Below are 19,353 nucleotides of genomic sequence, written 5' to 3'. Positions count from 1 at the left end.
AAAATAAATATTTTCTTTAATACATGAGATATTTTAAATATTTTATTAATTAATAAACATCGTTATCCTTTGCGATTTAACTTAATTATATATATATATATATATATATATATATATATATATATATATATATATATATATATATATATATATATATATATATATATATATATATATATATATATATATATATATATATAAAGTGATCTAAAAAGTTAAAAACAACTTAATAAAAAATATTATATATATTTAAGTCTAATAATTTACTCTGCTTATACTTTTTCTCTTTTGGGTATATATCTTCTAAGTTACTAATAGTTAGTAATAACTCATTCAAAACTCCTGCCACCGCTGCTGAACTACCGACCGCCATGATTGCCGCTGGAGCTTGTTTCTCCCCCATTTCTTTCTCCCCTATCCTCCGCAAGCAGCTGTCTCATGTCTTTAAACCGAAGTCCTGCAGTATCATGAGCATAGCCCCCGCTTGTTTTGCCATGTCAGTCAACTTTGTTCCAGCAATGGATGAGAAGCATAGACAGAGCGGTTGGAAGGAGTATTTGCAGCAAGCCAAAGATTTGATAGAAGCTGACGGTGGACCTCCGCGGTGGTTTTCACCGTTAGACTGCGGTTCACCACCGAACAATTCTCTGCTGATGCTGTTCTTACCAGGTCAGTTATTGTTTCAATATTTGTTGCTGAAAAACGTCAAATCAATACATAAATCCAACATTGATTCTAATGTAGAGTTTTTGCCTTTTATAGTAAAGTATACATAAATTTTAATTTATTTTGATTTCCTTTAATTACTCAAAGTGAAATACTAAATTTTTTGTCGAATTGGAGATTGAATGAAAATTAATAATACAATTTTTTATATAAAATTAATTTATAATATTTATTTTTCAAAAAATAAAACAAAATAATTATTAAAAAATAAACCTGCTTAGTTTGTAGTTGGTATAAATTAATTTTGTAGATGCCTAGTTATTTTTAAATTAAGATTATGGAATATGTTTTTTTGTTTGTTTTTTAATTTAATTTATAAAATAATTTTGGAAAAAGTTAAAACTTATTAAAAATACATCTAAGATTTAATTTGTGAAATCTGACTTGAGTGTTTAGAATTGATACAATTTGACAAACATTTTAAATTTTAAAATTTTCATATTCATACATTATATTTTGTTTAATATTTTTTGATCATGTCCTTTATTTTGGGATTTATTTTAATTTTTTAATTTAAAATATTTATATTAATTTATTAACTCTTTTAATATGTAATAAGTTAGTTATTTTTATTTAATTAATAATAAAAGAATTTAAAAATTGATCGTTAAATTTATTATTAAATAATATTAGTAAATTTTGAAAAGGATTCATATTTTTTATATTTTTTTAATTAAGAGACCAAATTAAATTCTAAAATTAAATATATTTTCAAGACGATATTGCCAGGTGCTTCAAATCATAGTCACATGCATTGACTATGTTTCAGCACCAAAGTAATCAATCAATTTCACATTTATTTTACACCTTCTCCATAATGAAAAAGTAATCACAATAAACTTTTCCTTGACATATACCGACTTACTATTGTACTAGGCTTTTAAACTACTACTTTTAGAATATGGAGTAATTATACAGAAACATACCGGCCATTCTTGGAGGCGGACCTACATTTCCTATAAAATATTTATGGTTGTTTGGATTCAAATCAATCTAAATAAAATCTAATGGATTTGAAATTGTAAAATCGTATCAAATCAAATTAAATCGTATATATATTTTTATTCTTATTTTTAATATGATAGGTTTTATTATTTATTATTTAATGATATTTATTCTTTTAAATTTTATTTATTAATTTAGTTTAATTTATTTATTTTTATTATTTTATTTGTTTCAATCATATTTTTATTTTATAATATTAATTTTTAATCTATTATATATTATATTAAATCTATTATTTATTATTACTTTTAGAATCTTAAAAAGTATAATTTATATTTTGGGTATTCAAAAATCAATTTAAATTAAATTGTATAAAATTAAATCTGATCAATTTTTTTTAATTAATTATCTAAAATTAAATTAAACCATAAATAAATTTATATTTAAATAAATTTTTATCTCAAAATCGATCTAAACCGAACCACCATCACTCCTCCTTCATCCCTCGACTTTAAAAATATAAGAGTAATTTTTTAGTTTTGCACCCTTGACATTTTGAAGTTCACACCACAATTTATGTCATGCAATTTTTTTACATTATTTCATCTCTCTTTTATATTTATATATGATAAAGTTTAAATTGTATTGTTTCCTCTCTCTTTTATCATCAATCATCATCGCTTTCTTGACACTAGTTTGTACACCTAATATTTACACTAATATTGTACCCTAGTTTTTTAAACAGGTGTGCTACGTTGACACTGATTTACTACACCGTAGAAAATTACACCGTATGTACCACTTGTTTTTGTGTTCACAAATATCAAAGTAAGATATGGTGTAGGTGTAGGATTTAATGTCACTATAGCATTTCTCTTTTTTAAAACATTGTTAGTAACAAGGCCGTTGGTGTAAATATTTAGTGTAAAACGAGTGTAAAATAACATTATTCCTCTTTTATTTATAGTAGTGTTTAATTTGTGAATATTTTACTTAAATAATCCTGTTTTTTTAAAAATCAAAATAATTTATATTTTAGATAATTTTTTTAAATAATTCATTTTAAAGTATAGGTGCCAAATTAATTAGCGACTCCTCTCTAATTTAAAAATGAGACGTCAATTGGATTGACTTCTACACCTAATATTGTCATTCCAATTGATGCCTATGTGTAAGTTTTAAGAGGTGACGCCAACTGGATTGACACCGATGTGTGTTGTGTTATTTTTATAAAAAAAAATGATATTTTATATAAAAGTTGAAATCGAAAATATTAATATTATGTTGCGTTTACATACGAAAACCAAAAATACTAATCTTGTTGACCGGGATGATCTAACCGACCTTCGGTTCCACATCCCCTAACTACTCAAATGCATGGCATTAGCTCATATTGATTATTCACCCCAGATGTTTGAAGATTTGAGAACCCAGGAACATCACCACCACCTACCGCAGATTCCCTAAGATATTCAGACAAATCCACGAAGTCATGTGTATGCAATGAAGCACTACCGTCATAGCTGAGTTCGTGACCCATGCCAGAGTAGTTGGGATGTGTTTGGGTTATTGGAGGGCGACCGAGACGATTGAAGGGCGACATTGGTGTTGATGATGCGTCGAGGAAAGGTTGAAATGGTTGTTGTGGTATTTGGTAGCCATTTGATTGTTGTATGTTTTGGTCTTGTAATGTTTGGGCTTCTTGGCTATAGTAGGAGAAACAGTTAATGTTGAATGATCGCTGAGTGTTTTGGCAATGGTGGCTATATTAGGGTGATGTGTTGGGCGCATATCGATGTTGGGTGTCTTGATGATGATCTTCTTATTGGCGGTGGTATGGGGTATGCTCTTGGTATTATGGTTGGGTGTTTAGCATGTTAAGGTTATAATTTTGTCTGTTTGTGAGCCGATAATTTTGTTGGATAAGGGCTTGTGAGTAACCGGTCTGATAATGTTGTGGGGGTGGGGGTTAGATGTTGAACCTTCTTGTGTGTAAGTGACTTGGCGTGGGTCGCATATGTACATATCCTCGGCAAGGAACTTAAATCCAACCGATATGTACCAAGCCATATAATTACGAGTTGGTTTTTCTTTGGTTGGCATCACAACGTCACTTAAGACATAGTCATGTCGGTGCTTATATTTTTGACACTCAGATCTAGCAAAGCCTTGCCAAGGGTTAAAGTTTTATTGGTAGTTAACTCTTCGTAGATACCATTCTCTGAGGTTTGTCGGGGGATCTGGGATGTGTTGAAGCATACCGAACTGCAATTTGACATGGTCATTATGATGCATTTCCACAGTGGCGAACTTGATGATTGGTGTGCATGTGATCCAAATGACTGCATCTTTTTAGTTGATTTCATGTTCATGATCCAAATTTAGATATGGACGCCAAATGAACTGAAAGGGGAAAAAATATTAGATTTTAAAATGAGTGATATTAAAAACAAATTATTACAAATTAACTCGGTTAATGACAATACATCTGCTGGTCGAAGGTGATCTAAGAGATTGCAATATTGGATAATATAGTGTCTAGGATATTTGTTGTAACTCATACCACGAGCTGACCATTTGCACCAAAAAAGTAAATATATTATTTAGATATAATAATCGATAAAGTAAGTAAATATAGTTAATGTTAAGAACTTATTTTTGTGCGTACATGAATGTGAACGGGTTGTGGTTGACGGGCGCTAGGGACGGTAGTCTGGACTAACCTTATGCTTGGAGAAAAACAACGCATTCATAAAATATAGATGTGTCTTTGTGTGCACTTTTACACAAAAAGCTATACAGATAAGTCAAACAAGTGGACCCCTAACTATAACTTTTTATTTTATCTACATGTCTTAATAAGGGTAAATACATAACATGCATACTAAAACCACTACCTTTGGGAAATAAAAATAAACCAATTAAAAGCATAATATAACACCTAATTTTTATTATTCGAGCTTCTTTGGTAGAATTTTCATCTAACTGTAAACTATTGTAATATACCTTAAGGAGTGAAAGAAGTATACCGTGACCTCTCGCGTTATCATCTAACAAGTCGACATCTAAGAGTTCCATGCAACTTTTATTTCCATAGTTGGTTTTTCCATTTACTGTCTTACCCTAGATAGGCAGTCTCAATAACATGTACACATCTTTTAATGTTACGGTACATTCACCAGTTGAAAACCAGAATATGTGTGTCTCGGGACGCCGCCATCTTTCACATAAAGCTAGTATAAACTTATTATTAAACGTCCAAGACATGATTTTGCTAACATATCCAAAATCGACGAGGTCGACATAAGGTTGAATCAACTCGTCGATGACAACAAATTCGCGGACACGAGTACGAAACCTAGAAATCTAAAAAATAAATAAAAAAATAAGTTTTTTTATAAAAAGATGTGTTATAAAAATATAAGAAAATATGTTTTTACATAAATACTTACATAAGTCTTTATGTTGGCAACAGTTCCTCTGTACGATTCACCCATAGTCAGTAGAGACATTTTTTCGTAGTGTTGTTGATAAAGAAATGTTGATTACTGATGAAAATATGAGAGATAAATGTGAAGAAGTGTTGGCTGTTGATGAAGAAGTGTTAGTTCTTATGTCTATTTATAAGAAAAAACATATACTAGTGCCCATGCTAGAAATAAATGTGACGCCATCTCAATTGGCGACCACAGTTAAAATTTACATGCTAACGCCATCTCAATTGGCGACTTCATAGGTGTCTAGCTGCATGGCTATGGCGTGGCAGGTCTTACATGCATGGTATTGTCAATAGGGTGCATGACTATGGCGTGCAATGCAAAATCTCGAGGGCATGCATAAAAGGCGTCAAACTGACTAGCGACCATGTACAGTTTTTCAAAGTAGTCACCAATTGGCTTAGCGAGTGTTCTTCCATGCATGATCTTGTCACGTTCTATTAATGTTCTTACTCTTACTCAAACCAATACAAGTTCATACTTTTACTCAAACCAACACAACTTCATTGTCATACCAAAACAATCATACTATGTCATCTAAACCCAAATATATTATCAATTCTCACTGCAACAATGTATGACTTTGATGTCTACGAGTTTAGTTTTTGAAACAACAAAATTGTCTGATTTACAAAAAAGAGAAATTCAAATTTCTTGCATTTGAAATGTCGAGACATTTTTCCTCTTGTTAATAAGGACCAATCACTAATATTTTACATGATCACCGAAAATTAAACGCTGAATTGATATATCAAGACATTTTTCCGCTTGTTAACAAGGAGCCATCAACGAAGGTATATCTCATATGTCTATAGCACAAGACGACAACAATAATGTCTTTCCTGTTGTCTTTGCTTTGGTTGAAGGTGAAACCGATGGTGGTTGGGGTTTCTTACTTAGTTATTTCATAACACATGTCGCTCCACAAGCCAATCCTATTTGATTTCAGACAGACATGTTGCTATTGAGAGTGCTTACAATAATCATGATAACATATGGCATAATCCTTCTTCTACCCATGTCTATTGCATTAGACATATCACACAAAAATTCATGCGTGCAATCAAAGACAAGAACCTTTGCAAAAAAATGGTGAATGCAGGGTATGCTTTAACTCAGCCGTCATTTCAACACTACCGTGACAAAATTAGATTGCCAAATACAGATGCAGGAAGATAGGTGGATAACATATCATTGGAGCAGTGGACAAGGGCATTTGACAGAGGATGTCAATGGGGCCACATGACAACAAACCTTGTGGAATGCATGAACGACATTTTCAAAGGCATTATAAATCTACCAATAACCGCATTGGTGAGAGCAACCTATTTTAGGTTGACATCGACCTTCGCAACCAGAGGAGAAAGATGGAGTGTAGTGTTAATGTCGGGTCAATTATTTAGTGAATGCTGTATGAAAGTGATGAAAAAGGAAACAATCAAAGCTAACACACACGCGATTACAATCTTTGACCGTCATAGGTAAACTTCAAGTGTACAGGAAACAATGGACCACGATGAGGGGAGGCCAAATTATCCTATGTTGTCAGACTAAACAGACGTTGGTGCGATTGTGGAAAGTTCTAGGTCTTCCGTATACCTTGATCCCATGTCATTGCGGCATGCGCACATGCTCGTCATGACGTTTACAACCATCTATCTGATATATACAATGCCACTAACGTTATGAATGTCTACAACGAAAGCTTCGCAGTGCTAGCAATGGAGGAATATTGACCTCCATATCAAGGGAACATAGTTTGGCATAACGATGAGTTGTGAAGAAAGAAAAAAGGACGCCCAAACAACACACATGTTAGAACAGAAATGGATACAACTAATAAAATGATAAGATTATGTAGTATATGTTGTCAACCCGAACACAATCGGGAAAATTGTCTCAATCTCAGAGCAACCTCTGTATCATAATTTAGTTTCTCCTTTCAATTTTTATAGCCTTAGATTTTGATATATTAATAACTTTTTGTTACAACAATGTTAACGACAAACATCACCCCAACTTAAACACACTTTAAAACAACAACACTTTCCAACAAGAAACCAGATATCACCAAAACAAACAATGACAGGTCTAAATAAACAACACATACAACAAATATCAAAATAAATAAAAATATTTAACCACAACATTTAAACACAATATTTTTAACTGATTACAACAATCAAACTGATATCATTTGGCCCAAACATCATTTCTCTCGCATCCTTATCATTTTTAACTCGCATTCACCCACGCACGACATCATGTCTCTCAATACTTCTAATTTTTTCGCCTTCAGGTATGTCTCTATCTAACCAATGAATCAACTCCCTCTGTAGTTTCTTGAATCATAACACATCTCTAATAATATGGAATGATGAATGTCAAGAAGCTTTTGACAAAATCAAGAAGTATCTCCAAGAACCTCCAATTCTGATGCCACCGGTTGAAGGAAGACCTCTAATCATGTATTTGACCGTGTTAGAAAATTCAATGGGGTGTGTGCTGGGGCAACATGACGAGTCTGGTCGAAAAGAGCATGCAATATACTACCTTAGCAAAAAGTTTATCGACTGTGAAACAAGATACTCACTGCTTGAGAAAACTTGTTGTGTTTTGGCTTGGGTTGCTCGTCGACTAAGACAATATATGTTGAATCATACCACTTTATTGATTTCTAAGATGGATCCTATCAAATATATATTTGAGAAACCTGCTCTCTCCGGAAGAATAGCACGATGGCAGATGATTTTAACAGAGTATGATATCCAGTATACTACCCAGAAAGCAATCAAAGGAAGCGTGTTAGCTGATCATTTGGCTCATCAAGCAGTTGATGATTACCAATCTATGAATTTTGAGTTCCCTGATGAGGATGTTATGCTTGTTACTGATTATGAAGAGCTTGGATTAAACAATATAATGAGAAGAGATGTGAAAAAATGAATCAGAACACATCTCTATTTATACTAAAAATAACACAACACACACTGGTGTCAATCCAAATTGGCGTCACCTCTTAAAACTTACACATAGGCGGCAATTGGAATGACAACACTAGGTGTAGAAGTCAATCAAATTAGCGCTTTCTCTTTAAATTAGAGAGTAGTCGCCAATTGATCTGACACCAGTGCTTTGATGTATTTTTTTTTAAAGTGGAATAGTTTGAAAATTTATCTGAAATATAGGTTATTTTGATTTTTTTTTAAAAACTAAACTATTTTGGTAAAAAGTTCTTAATTTGTTAAATTATATTTATTTTTAATTTAAAAGTATTCTTATAATTGCACGTTATTTATTATGCAATTACTTTCAATAAATAGTACTTAGTTGCATCATCTCCTCCTCTCTCTCATAGTTTATTATAATTTATTAAAATTAAAATTAAAATTATTCTAAAAAAAGATAAAATTAAAAGATTAACCATTCTTACATTAACACCATGAAAAAATTCGGACTTTTCTTAATTCCAATTAATATATATTCGATATTTAAAAAGTATAAAATATTTTATTTGACATTTACAAGTTATAATAAATAAAATAACATGTAATAGAGAAAATTGAAAAATATGTACTTTTTAATAAAATATATTTTTAAAATTCTAAAATTAATATATATATATATATATATATATATATATATATATATATATATATATATATATATATATATATATATATATATATATATATATATATATATATATATATATCCGCCACCGGTAATCAATGTCTAAAACAAATCTTGAAACATGTCTTTTGTGTTAAGTGAGAAAGTTCTAGTTTGAATCATTTTAGTAGGCATTAGAGACACTTTATTTAGAGGATTGTATTATTTTCAATGAATAATAAGACACTTTATTTAGAGGATTGTATTATTTTCAATGAATAATATTGAGGGAGTTTTTTACTTGGGAGCATTGAACATTGTGATACTTTTTTTTTTGGAGCAACACTTTTGTGAGAGACACACCACATATTCACCTAAAATCTTAAGGTGACAGGTGGGTGGATTCTCTCACTTATAAATGCTAAAGACTCCATATTTTCAACCAATGTGGGACTGTTATTCACACTACTCACATTTGATACATCTCAACACTCCCCCTCAAGTGTGAGTCCATAATACTCCCCCAAACTCTTTTACTTCTACAAACTATTGTACCGCACAGAACGTTTCTTATTCATCACCCTTGCGCCGTTGACTATCTTCAACGAAACGTTTCTTATTCATCACCCTTGTGGCGCCATTCAAGTAAGTCGGCCCCTTTGTCGAACCAAAGGCTCATGATATCATTTGTTAGGGGAGTTTTTACTAGGGAAAATTGATAATTGTGAGACTTCTTCTTTTTAGAGCAACACACTTGTGAGAGACACACCACATATTCACCTAAAACCTTAAGATGATAGGTGAATGAGTTATCTCACTTATAATTGCTTAAGTCTCCATATTTTCAACTAATGTGGAACTATTACACACACTACTCACACTTGATACATTCCCAACAAATAAAAGGGTCTATAAAAATCTCAGAAAAAAATGAAATAACTTAAATTTTAAATAAAATTTAAGGGCTAGGATTGTTTCATACTGATAAAATATGAGAGATGGACCACATCCATTAAATTTGAATGGAATGACCCAACAATGTATAGAAGCCATTGTCTTCACAACTCACACTTTATATTTATATGGTTTTTACTGTTGTCTTTAAATTCACACAGGTTAAATTCCAAACCATGGTTAATTAAAAATTACGTCAAAAATGTGTATTAAATAAACCAAAGTTGTCTTTTTAAAACTTTGAGCTATTAATATTCATAAACCAAAGTGTGAGATATGCGTGGGAAGTGTTGGAGGATCTAAGCCTGAAATGGTACATATGAATCATTAGTAATGGTGTTGCAAAGATGTTATGAAAATGACACACAAACACTAAAAGATGCAGAAATATTATGGTCAACAATGTGATGTTACCTATTATCTATTTGGTCTTCCACATACAACTTTCACCTAACTTGGAGTACAGGTAGACCAAACAAGCGACCCCCCAATTGTAATCATGGATATGCTTCAAGTCAACGAAGTATCTTAAGTATATCACATTCACATAAGTGACACTCTTGTCCATAAAAAAGGACGTGTCCACCAAGTACAATATGTATGCTTTCAATGTGTATGCTTTATACTGGACAATCTGCTGATCATCACCATGGACCTTTTCTGCATTATGGAGCCGCTGTGTATATAACCTCTCTAGGAATTGAAACCTAACACGAGCCCCTCAGGTGGATTGAATTTGTTTACAACAAATAACATATAAAAAAATATGTATCATATTACTAAAGTCCACCATTAAATTTTTGAGATCCCATTTTTTTAGGCCCTGAACCATGAGTCTGATTGCCCTGACCTAAGGCCGGCTCTAACAACATAATCTGAATATAGAGGCAGTAATGATAAATGGAAGGGCCTCCATTATCTCTCTTAACATTACTCTATAATTTAACCATTAAAATATTTTAAAAGTGAATGATCACTTTCATAAAATGGTGAATTAATCCGAGTATAGAGGCAATAATGATAAGTAAGAGGGCCTTAATTATCTCTCTTAACATTACTTTACCCCCTCTGTCTCATAAAAAATGTCTTATGTGAATAATTAACGGTTCTTAAAGAAATGATTGAATGCATTGATTTTGATGATAAAATTAATACCATTTACTAGAACACCCCTATTAATTGTAGTTAAAAGAGTGATTGGATAAAGAGAAAGTTAATAAATAGGGGTATAATAGTATAAAAATAATAATAAATATTGCATTGATATTGTAAAATGACAATTATTTTGAGACAGAAAAAAAGTGAAAATGAGACCGAAGAAGTATAATTTAACCATTAAAATATGAGATTAATTGATATACTCTGACAGTGTAAAGATTTTTTACACTGTCAGTTAATCACAACCACTAATTTATTTGAAATGTTTGAATTTTATTTGAAACATTTAAAAAGTAATGTAGACGGATGATTGTGATGCATTAACAATATAAAACTTTTTACACTGACAGTACATAACAATTAATTTCTTAAAATATTTTAAAAATAAATTATCACTTTCATAAAATGGTGAACTAATGAGAATATAGAGGCAATAATGATAAGTTGGAGGGCCTCAATTATCTCTCTTAGCATTACTCTATAATTTAACAATTAAAATATTTTAAAAGTGAATTATCACTTTCATAAAATGGTGAACTAAAATTTTAAAATATAAAAAAATTCTAACATGATTATGATACTTTTTAGAAATAATAGCCTATGACATTGGCGTGTAGAAGGAGACGGATTCAGGGAATAATTTGAATGAAAACAATAGAGGAATTCAGGGGAAGAGAGTTTTGAGAGGTTTATATTTACTCATAATTCAAAAACCTCATAACTTGAGGGAATTCAAAAACTATAGTGTGCTGTACATTACACGACGAAGAGTTTAATTGTAAATGTATCCCCAAAATTTTCGACATTTCAGCCCTCTCTCTTTCTCTCATCTTCTCTTTCACTTCAATCTTTGGTTTCTATTTACTCGATGAGATTACGCAGAGATCTGAAAATTGGATTGAGGTTTCGCTGCTGCCGGCAGAAATGCTGCCGCCACCTTCTTGTAGAAGGTATCGGAAGCTGAGATGCTCTGTGAGAGCGTCTTACTTCGCACAATGCTTTCAGCTCCACATGAGTTAGTTACCTCATTTGCAGATACATTGCTACTTCTATATCTTCCTTGTGCACCATATAGTTTAATTCACCAGAATATTCATTGATGTAATCTAATGCTGTATGACACAACAATCTTATTATATATTTATATTCTAAATTTTACAGGAATTGATGGCGTGGGATTGGGACTTGTTTCACATCATCACAAACTCGGAAGGTTTGTATTCATTTCACCAATATTCCACCTTTTTTTAGACCTACTAATATATATGTAATTATGAAATATTGTTTTTCTTCATTCTAGGTTATTTGATTTGTGGTGCTTGCATATTCCAGTTGCGGATCGAACACCATTTACAGGTTCTTTTTCCTTGTAGTTCTCATGTTGAACTCTCTCAAAGTATCCGTTATGTTTCTTTTTCAGTAGTGTATTCCATCATAATTTATTGTTCTCATTATTTTCTTGTTGCAGACCTTGTGAAATTAGTTGAGACAACGGTTAGGTTAGAGCATCAACGTTCACCAAATAGGCCCATATATCTTCTTGGAGAATCTCTAGGAGGGTGTCTTGCGCTGGCTGTTGCCGCTCGTAACCCTAATATTGATCTTGTACTAATTTTGGCAAACCCAGGTAACTTTTTAGTTTTTAGTGATGTAGATAAGATTTAATAGCTTTCCTTTTATTTATTGTTTAAAAGAAGCTAAATTAAAAAAACTCAGGATCATAACCATGACTAAGTTGAGAGTTGGACTTTAAGGAATCTGCAGTAGCCATATCGAGTGTTGGACTAGTAATATCATACACCCTGATCGGTAGAGCTGCGCCATCACTATTCTGACAAAGGAGACCTGTGACTCTACGAGTCTCAGAGTTGATCACGTGTGAGTGAGAGGATGTTGAAGAAATAAGTTTCACGTTAATTAGAAATTTACGTTGAATAAATATATCTCGCGTTGCATGACTTGAGAGTTTAAAGTTTGGAATTTGCATTACGTTGGTGTTAGTCATTTCCCAACAATGAAATTTTGGTGTTAACTGATGGATATAGTCTGATAAATAACACAGCCAAGCTTTAGCCTGGACTAAGATGTCTGTTATTGCCTATGAATAAGCAACTTCTAACATCAGGAGCTTTGAGTGAAAATTCCTTAACAATATCCAAGTTGTTTTTGCTGTAACAACAAATCAGTTAAAGAATCACAAAGTACCTGATCTGACCATGACCTTCCTATTTGGCAGCTACTTCTTTCGGAAGGTCTCAGGTGCAACTTCTAACATCATTGTTGGACGCTTTGCCAGCCACACACTTTCCTGCTCTGCCTAACATTCTCAGTTTGAGTGCAGGTTTGCTAATTTTTCTTTGCGTTTTTTTAATAAGTACAATTTTCTCAACATCCATGTCAGGTGCATTTAGTCCAAATTTGATCTTCATAGCTCCCAATATATCTTGAAAATTTTGAATGTTATGCAGAAAACGAATCTAGTTTACGAGAATTGTTGTGGATCTAGTTTTCTCCCTTAACCATATAAATGTTTCACGCCTTTGCTCATTCTTGTCTTTGATTCTTTTTTTTCATTTTCTGCTTCTGCATTCCGCTAAAATTTAATTTATTTATGAATCATAGTTTTCTAGTTAATTAAATTAGCAAATACTTAATTTCTTCTGACACTAGGAACCTATGCTAACTTTTCACTCTAATATCTTAAGGCCTAGTTTTTTTTGGTAAAGTTCAAATATCATAGTGGAGAACTTGTATTGCGTCTTTATCTTTTACCAAAGAAAATGATACTTTTCTCTATTTATGCCTTCAACTTTTCTTTTAACATTAGGAGACATTCTGAGGATGGTGTTCGATAACGCTGTGAAAGGACTTCCACTACTAAATGCAGCAAGAGAGCCACTAGGCGATTTTAATACTTTTGCATCATCTCTTCCTGTAAGGTTCCATTATTGTTTTTATGAAAAACATTAAATAAATACAATTTCAATTAGAAGAGCAGTGTGACTTTTTCTTTATGCTTTGAATATTTGAAGCATGTTGTGTGAGTAATAATGAGTTAATGCCATTGAAAGTGCTTAAAGCATAGTTCAGAATAAATATTAAGTGAACATTGGCTAACTTATTTTCGTTCTTCTATTGTAATTTAAACATAGTAAATGTGGAATATGCTGGATTTTGGAAGACCATGGTTGCGCATCACTGCATTTTCTTTGATCTGGCTAGTTGTTTCTCATTTGAGCTTTCACTTCATTTACTTTCAATACTGAAAATCTATCGTTGATTGAATTATCAGGTTCTTGCAGACATTTTACCAAAAGAAACATTTTTGTGGAAACTAAAGATGCTCAAGTCTCCTTCAGCATATGCTGATTCACGCCTATATGCTATCAAAGCTCAGACTTTGATACTTTGCAGGTTCATCTCCTCGTGATTGTATATCTTACATTGGTCATTATATTGAATCATATGTTCTATCACATAGCAGAAATGTGATATAACCAACTGGTATATTATAACTGAAAATGGGGAAGAATCCCCTTTAATTACGAACAATGGAAGCACTTCGAGGGTCTGCCAACCTCCCAATGCCAAAAGGCCCTATTCCTCTCTTATGATAAAAGATAATCCCCTCTCTATTAATGGCAGCATGCCTTATTTAACCTAACTACCTCTCATCAGAACTATTAACTATCCATTAACTAACTAACTAACTAACTAACTAACTATTTAACTAACTAACTAACTAACTGTTTGACTAACAAATAACTACTTCTTAACTAACAACAACAGACCTATCAAAATGATATTGCAAAAGAAATTGATAAAAAGAGTGTTTAGTGTGAACAACCAATTTAATGACAATATATTACTTCTAAACCTTTTATTTGATATACATACCATGATTTCCTTTTCATAAACACATGACACTTTCCTTTTTCAGTGTATGACTCTTTCTGCAAGATGAAACTGAGTTATTTCATTTTTTGTTTTAGTGGAAAGGACCAGTTACTACCTAGCCAACAGGAAGGTGAAAGACTACGTCACTTACTTCCTAACTGTGAACTCCGTAAATTTGATGACAGTGGCCATTTCCTATTCCTGGTATTCTTTTTTCCTTTTCTTTGTTTTCTTCTGCTGGCATGCTTCTCGTTAAATTTCCATCCAGGAATGCATCGTGATCTTATTCGTCTTATACAAATGATAGCAAACCAGTAGGAGGTTAACTGACCTAGCTTTGTGGCCTTTGCAGGAAGGAAGCCTTGACCTAGTAACGATAATCAAGGGAACTTCATACTACCGGCGTGGCAAGTATCATGACTATGCTTCAGATTTCATACCGCCTACACGAGATGAGGTCAATAAAATAATAGAATCATACAGGTAAAACTTACTGAATAAATTTGACTATTTAAGCTATTAACACAAAGCAATAGAATTCATATTATATAAACATGGAAGAGTGCAGGGAAAACTTAACCTGCAGCTACCATGATGAATTTTTTGATATTGATGTCTTGATGACATTTTATGCGTGTCAATTCATATTTGTTTATTCTTGTTAATTGAATTGATCTGTAATCAACTAATAACATTTAACACCTTTCAATTATAATGCTTCCAGTTTGTTTAACTTCATCACTAGCTCTGTAATGCTTTCAACTTTGGAGGATGGAAAGATTGTAAAGGGCCTTGCTGGAATTCCTTCAGAGGGGCCTGTTTTGTTAGTTGGGAATCACATGCTGCTAGCATTGGACAAAGTTTCCTTGTTAACTCGAACTTATACTGAACGAGACATCATTGTTCGAGGAATGGCACATCCCTTTATGTTTAGGAGACTGAAAAGTGGAAGATTGCCAAAAGTATCTTTTTTTGACTGGTTAAGAGTTATGGGTATTGTTCCTGTAACAGCAGCTAACCTTTTCAAGCTTTTTTCTTCCAAGTCGCATGTCCTATTATTTCCTGGAGGGTTTCGCGAGGCTTTTCATAGGAAGGTAAATCCATTAAGTTGGCTCTTTATTTTGAGTTTGATCTTTCTCAGGGAATCCGATTTTGCTCACCTGACTTTATTTGAATTTTTGACTTGTTCTTCTGGAACAGTTGGAACTAAATGCAGTCAGCTGGTTAGGAAGTTTAGATAGGGCTTGTGATTTATATTAATTGAATGAGTTATCAATTATGAGTTATACCTTATAACCTGTTTTTTTATAATTCATTTAAGGGTAAAAGGAAATATAATTCATGAATTGTCGTAGGTCTTGGATGTGCTGGAGAAAAAGAATATTACTTTCCCAGCATAATCACAAAATTGCATCAAATGCTAGGTATTTAATATCACATGTTGGATCTGTCAAAAAAATAAAAAATAAAACCACATGTTGGAAGTTAATGCTCCATTTACTTGCATACTGTCTGTCTGGTGCATCTGGCTTATGACAAATATGTAAAATGGGGTACAACATGGTTTTAAATTGCGGTTTGGAACAGCAATTGCGGCCGTAATATTGCTGATGATGCAACATTAAGTGTTCCGCAACAACCACAATCCCATCCGCAGACATATAAGATGATGCCGAAGGTGTTGGGCTATGAGGGTGTCCGGGATTATCACATTCAACCACACAAGTGAGAGAGACACCACATCTTAACCCAAAGTCTTAGGTGTTAAGTCTATGGGTCCTCTCACTTATAAAGTGTTCACAAACAGATGGTATCCTTTTAGCTTTTAGAAAAGAAAGCGAGGCATCAAAAAAGGAAAGGAAATGATTACTGTATTATTTAATTCAAATTTAATGTTGGAATTTCAGTGTTTATTCATTTTAAATTGCACTGTGCCTCTGTTTTTATATTTATGATCTAAAATATACTAGGATTATTAAACTCTCCATCATTTTGTGATAATTATCAGGGTGAAGAATACAAGTTATTCTGGCCTGAACAATCTGAGTTTGTCAGGATGGCTGCCAGATTTGGAGCCAAAATTGTACCTTTTGGTTCTGTTGGAGAAGATGATCTTGGTCAGGTAAGTTTCAGTATTTAATCAGCCAATGGTTTTCCTTTACAAAGTAATTATTTTTCTCAAAATGCTGGCATTGAAGGCAAACACTTACCAATTTTTATGGGAAGCATAATTCTACTATAGTTTCTTACTCAGTAAGTTATTATGAACTGTAGGATTTTATTTTTGTTCACTACTAGTGTAATGTCCTTGTAAGTTGTCATCAAGAGTTTCCGATTGCATTGTGGTAAATGCAGCTTTATGGCCTATTGCATACTGAAGTGGATGGGTAGATCAGGTTTTGGATCCATTTTAGCCATTTGGATGGAAGTTGTACTCTAGCATTTAATTATTTCCATTCATAAGATATGGGAAAGGTTCAGCAACTAGCGGAAACCACATATGTTATGTTTGTAATCGTTGAATAGTCTTAGGGAGTTAGTGTGTTTAAAAGGAAAGAAAAAGCAACAAACTCCTATGTTGCTTTTCTGTCGAGTCTCCCAGCAACCGCCGCCTCTCACTACCTTCTCTGCTTCCATGACCACTACCCCAATGAAGCCTCAGCAGCCTATTCCCTTGCCACATGAACAATCCTCCATCAACTAGAGAGACCTTTTCTGCCAACACCCATTAAAGACAAACTAAACCCAGAAGAAGTCCAGACTTTTATGGTCTTGCTCGAATCAACCGACCGATACATCACATAACAACCATGAGGCATATGGCTGAACCATAGTGATGAACCAACAACAGACTTTGTAGAGAAGCCCCTCTGCATTGATACACTGGACTACCCTGATAGGGAAAAGATGGAGAATGTAGAGAGAGAGAGAATAGAGAGTAGAGATAGGAAGGCAGAATTTCATTTATTCAATAATAGCATACATGGAATGGTTAGTTTCTAACTATTTATAACTGTCAAAAACAGTTATAACAACCCAAACTAACTATATATAACTGTCTAAGCAGTTATAACTAATATATGCATCATATCCCGCCCCTTAAAATCTTCCTTGTCCTCAAGGAACAGCTGTAACATCAAAATAAGGAAACTGGAGTTTGAGTTTGTATAGCAACTCCCAAGTAGCCTCTTCCATAGCCTCTCCTTTCCACTGAATCAAAACCTCAGTAACCGCCCTATTGTGCCTCTGAATGGAGCGCCTCTTCAAAATCTTAAATGGTTCCTTAGGATCATCCAAACTGCCCCACTCCTCAGGAAGTGCAACCACGGGAATGTTCTCATCAGGACACGGTTTCAAAAGAGATACATGGAACGTAGGATGAATCCGCGAAGTAGATGGAAGAATCAAGGTGTATGCAACTTTTCCCACCCTATGCAGCACCTGATAAGGACCATAAAACTGAGGAGAAAGCTTTTCGGAAGCACGATATTGAGCAGAAGCTTGTCTATAGGGCTGTAACTTTAGGAAAACCCAATCTCCTTCCTTAAATTCCCGATCACTGCGATGTTTATCAGCCTGTCGCTTCATACGTGCTTGAGCCCGGACCAAATTACCCTGTAATTTCTGGATCATTTCTTCCCTTACAATGAAGCTTCGATCGACCGCCTCGACCTTGGTACTTTGAGGGCAATAAGGAAGATGCAGTGGTGGTGCTTGGCCATACACAATCTCATAAGGGGTAGCTTGAATAGCGGAATGGTAAGTGGTATTGTACCACCACTCAGCCAACGGTAACCAATTGACCCATTCCTTAGGCCGCTGCCATGTCATAGCCCGCAAGTAATGTTCTAAGCAACGGTTCAAGACTTCGCTTTGACCGTCCGATTGAGGATGATAAGTTGTCGTTAAGCTCTGTGAAATGCCCAACTGACCAAGAAAAGAACCCCAAAATTTACTTGTAAACAAGGGATCTCTGTCACTCACGATGTTGGCGGGTGCACCATGTAACTTGTAGATTTCAGCAATGAAAATTTCAGCTAATTTGGATGCAGTAAAAGGGTGAGCAATAGGGATAAAATGGGCATATTTGCTCAGCCTATCGATAACTACCCAAATCGTGTCTTTACCATGAGATTTAGGAAGCTTTTCAATGAAGTCCATGGCTATACTTTGCCACACTCCCTCTGGGACTGGCAGGGGCTGAAATAAACCCGCAACAGCTCTCGGTTCATACTTGCGTCGAAGGCAAGTCTCACATTGCTGAATGAACTTTGTGACATCCTTGGCAAGGCCTTTCCAATAAAACATGCTCTTTATCCTTGCTATAGAAGCCCTGATGCCTGAGTGGCCTCCTTGATGTGAAGAATGAAGCCATTGTAGAATCACTAGCCGCACTTGTCCATTATTAGGAATGACCAACTTCTGTTTTCTATACAGCAAATTGTCCAAAACAGAAAAATGGGGATGCAAGGCTGGATTAGAGAGAACCTGCAGCTTGAGGCCCTGTAAAGCGGAATCATGCTCATAGCTCTTAAGAAGAGAATCCCATAACTCAGAAGAAATA

At 33.6% G+C, this 19,353-nt stretch overlaps 1 protein-coding gene across 1 annotated transcript in view; it reads left to right on the top strand.

Annotated features, from left to right (window-relative positions):
• Positions 1–297: 297 nt before the first annotated feature.
• LOC127126796 (phytyl ester synthase 2, chloroplastic) overlaps positions 298–19,353 on the top strand; it is a 28,141-nt gene continuing 9,085 nt past the window's right edge. The window contains exons 1-11 of the mRNA XM_051055798.1: positions 298–669; positions 12,054–12,105; positions 12,193–12,248; positions 12,361–12,519; positions 13,129–13,233; positions 13,720–13,826; positions 14,185–14,306; positions 14,885–14,993; positions 15,142–15,272; positions 15,514–15,883; positions 16,798–16,911. Of these exons, the coding sequence (XP_050911755.1) occupies positions 372–669; positions 12,054–12,105; positions 12,193–12,248; positions 12,361–12,519; positions 13,129–13,233; positions 13,720–13,826; positions 14,185–14,306; positions 14,885–14,993; positions 15,142–15,272; positions 15,514–15,883; positions 16,798–16,911 (1,623 nt within the window). The 5' untranslated portion in view covers positions 298–371. The remainder of the gene's footprint in view (positions 670–12,053; positions 12,106–12,192; positions 12,249–12,360; positions 12,520–13,128; positions 13,234–13,719; positions 13,827–14,184; positions 14,307–14,884; positions 14,994–15,141; positions 15,273–15,513; positions 15,884–16,797; positions 16,912–19,353) is intronic.

The sequence above is a fragment of the Lathyrus oleraceus genome, chromosome 3 (genome assembly GCF_024323335.1).
Source record: "Lathyrus oleraceus cultivar Zhongwan6 chromosome 3, CAAS_Psat_ZW6_1.0, whole genome shotgun sequence".
NCBI lineage: Eukaryota > Viridiplantae > Streptophyta > Magnoliopsida > Fabales > Fabaceae > Lathyrus > Lathyrus oleraceus.
The sequence above is the reverse complement of the archived record's forward strand: the minus strand, read 5'-3'. Positions and strand labels throughout refer to the sequence as shown.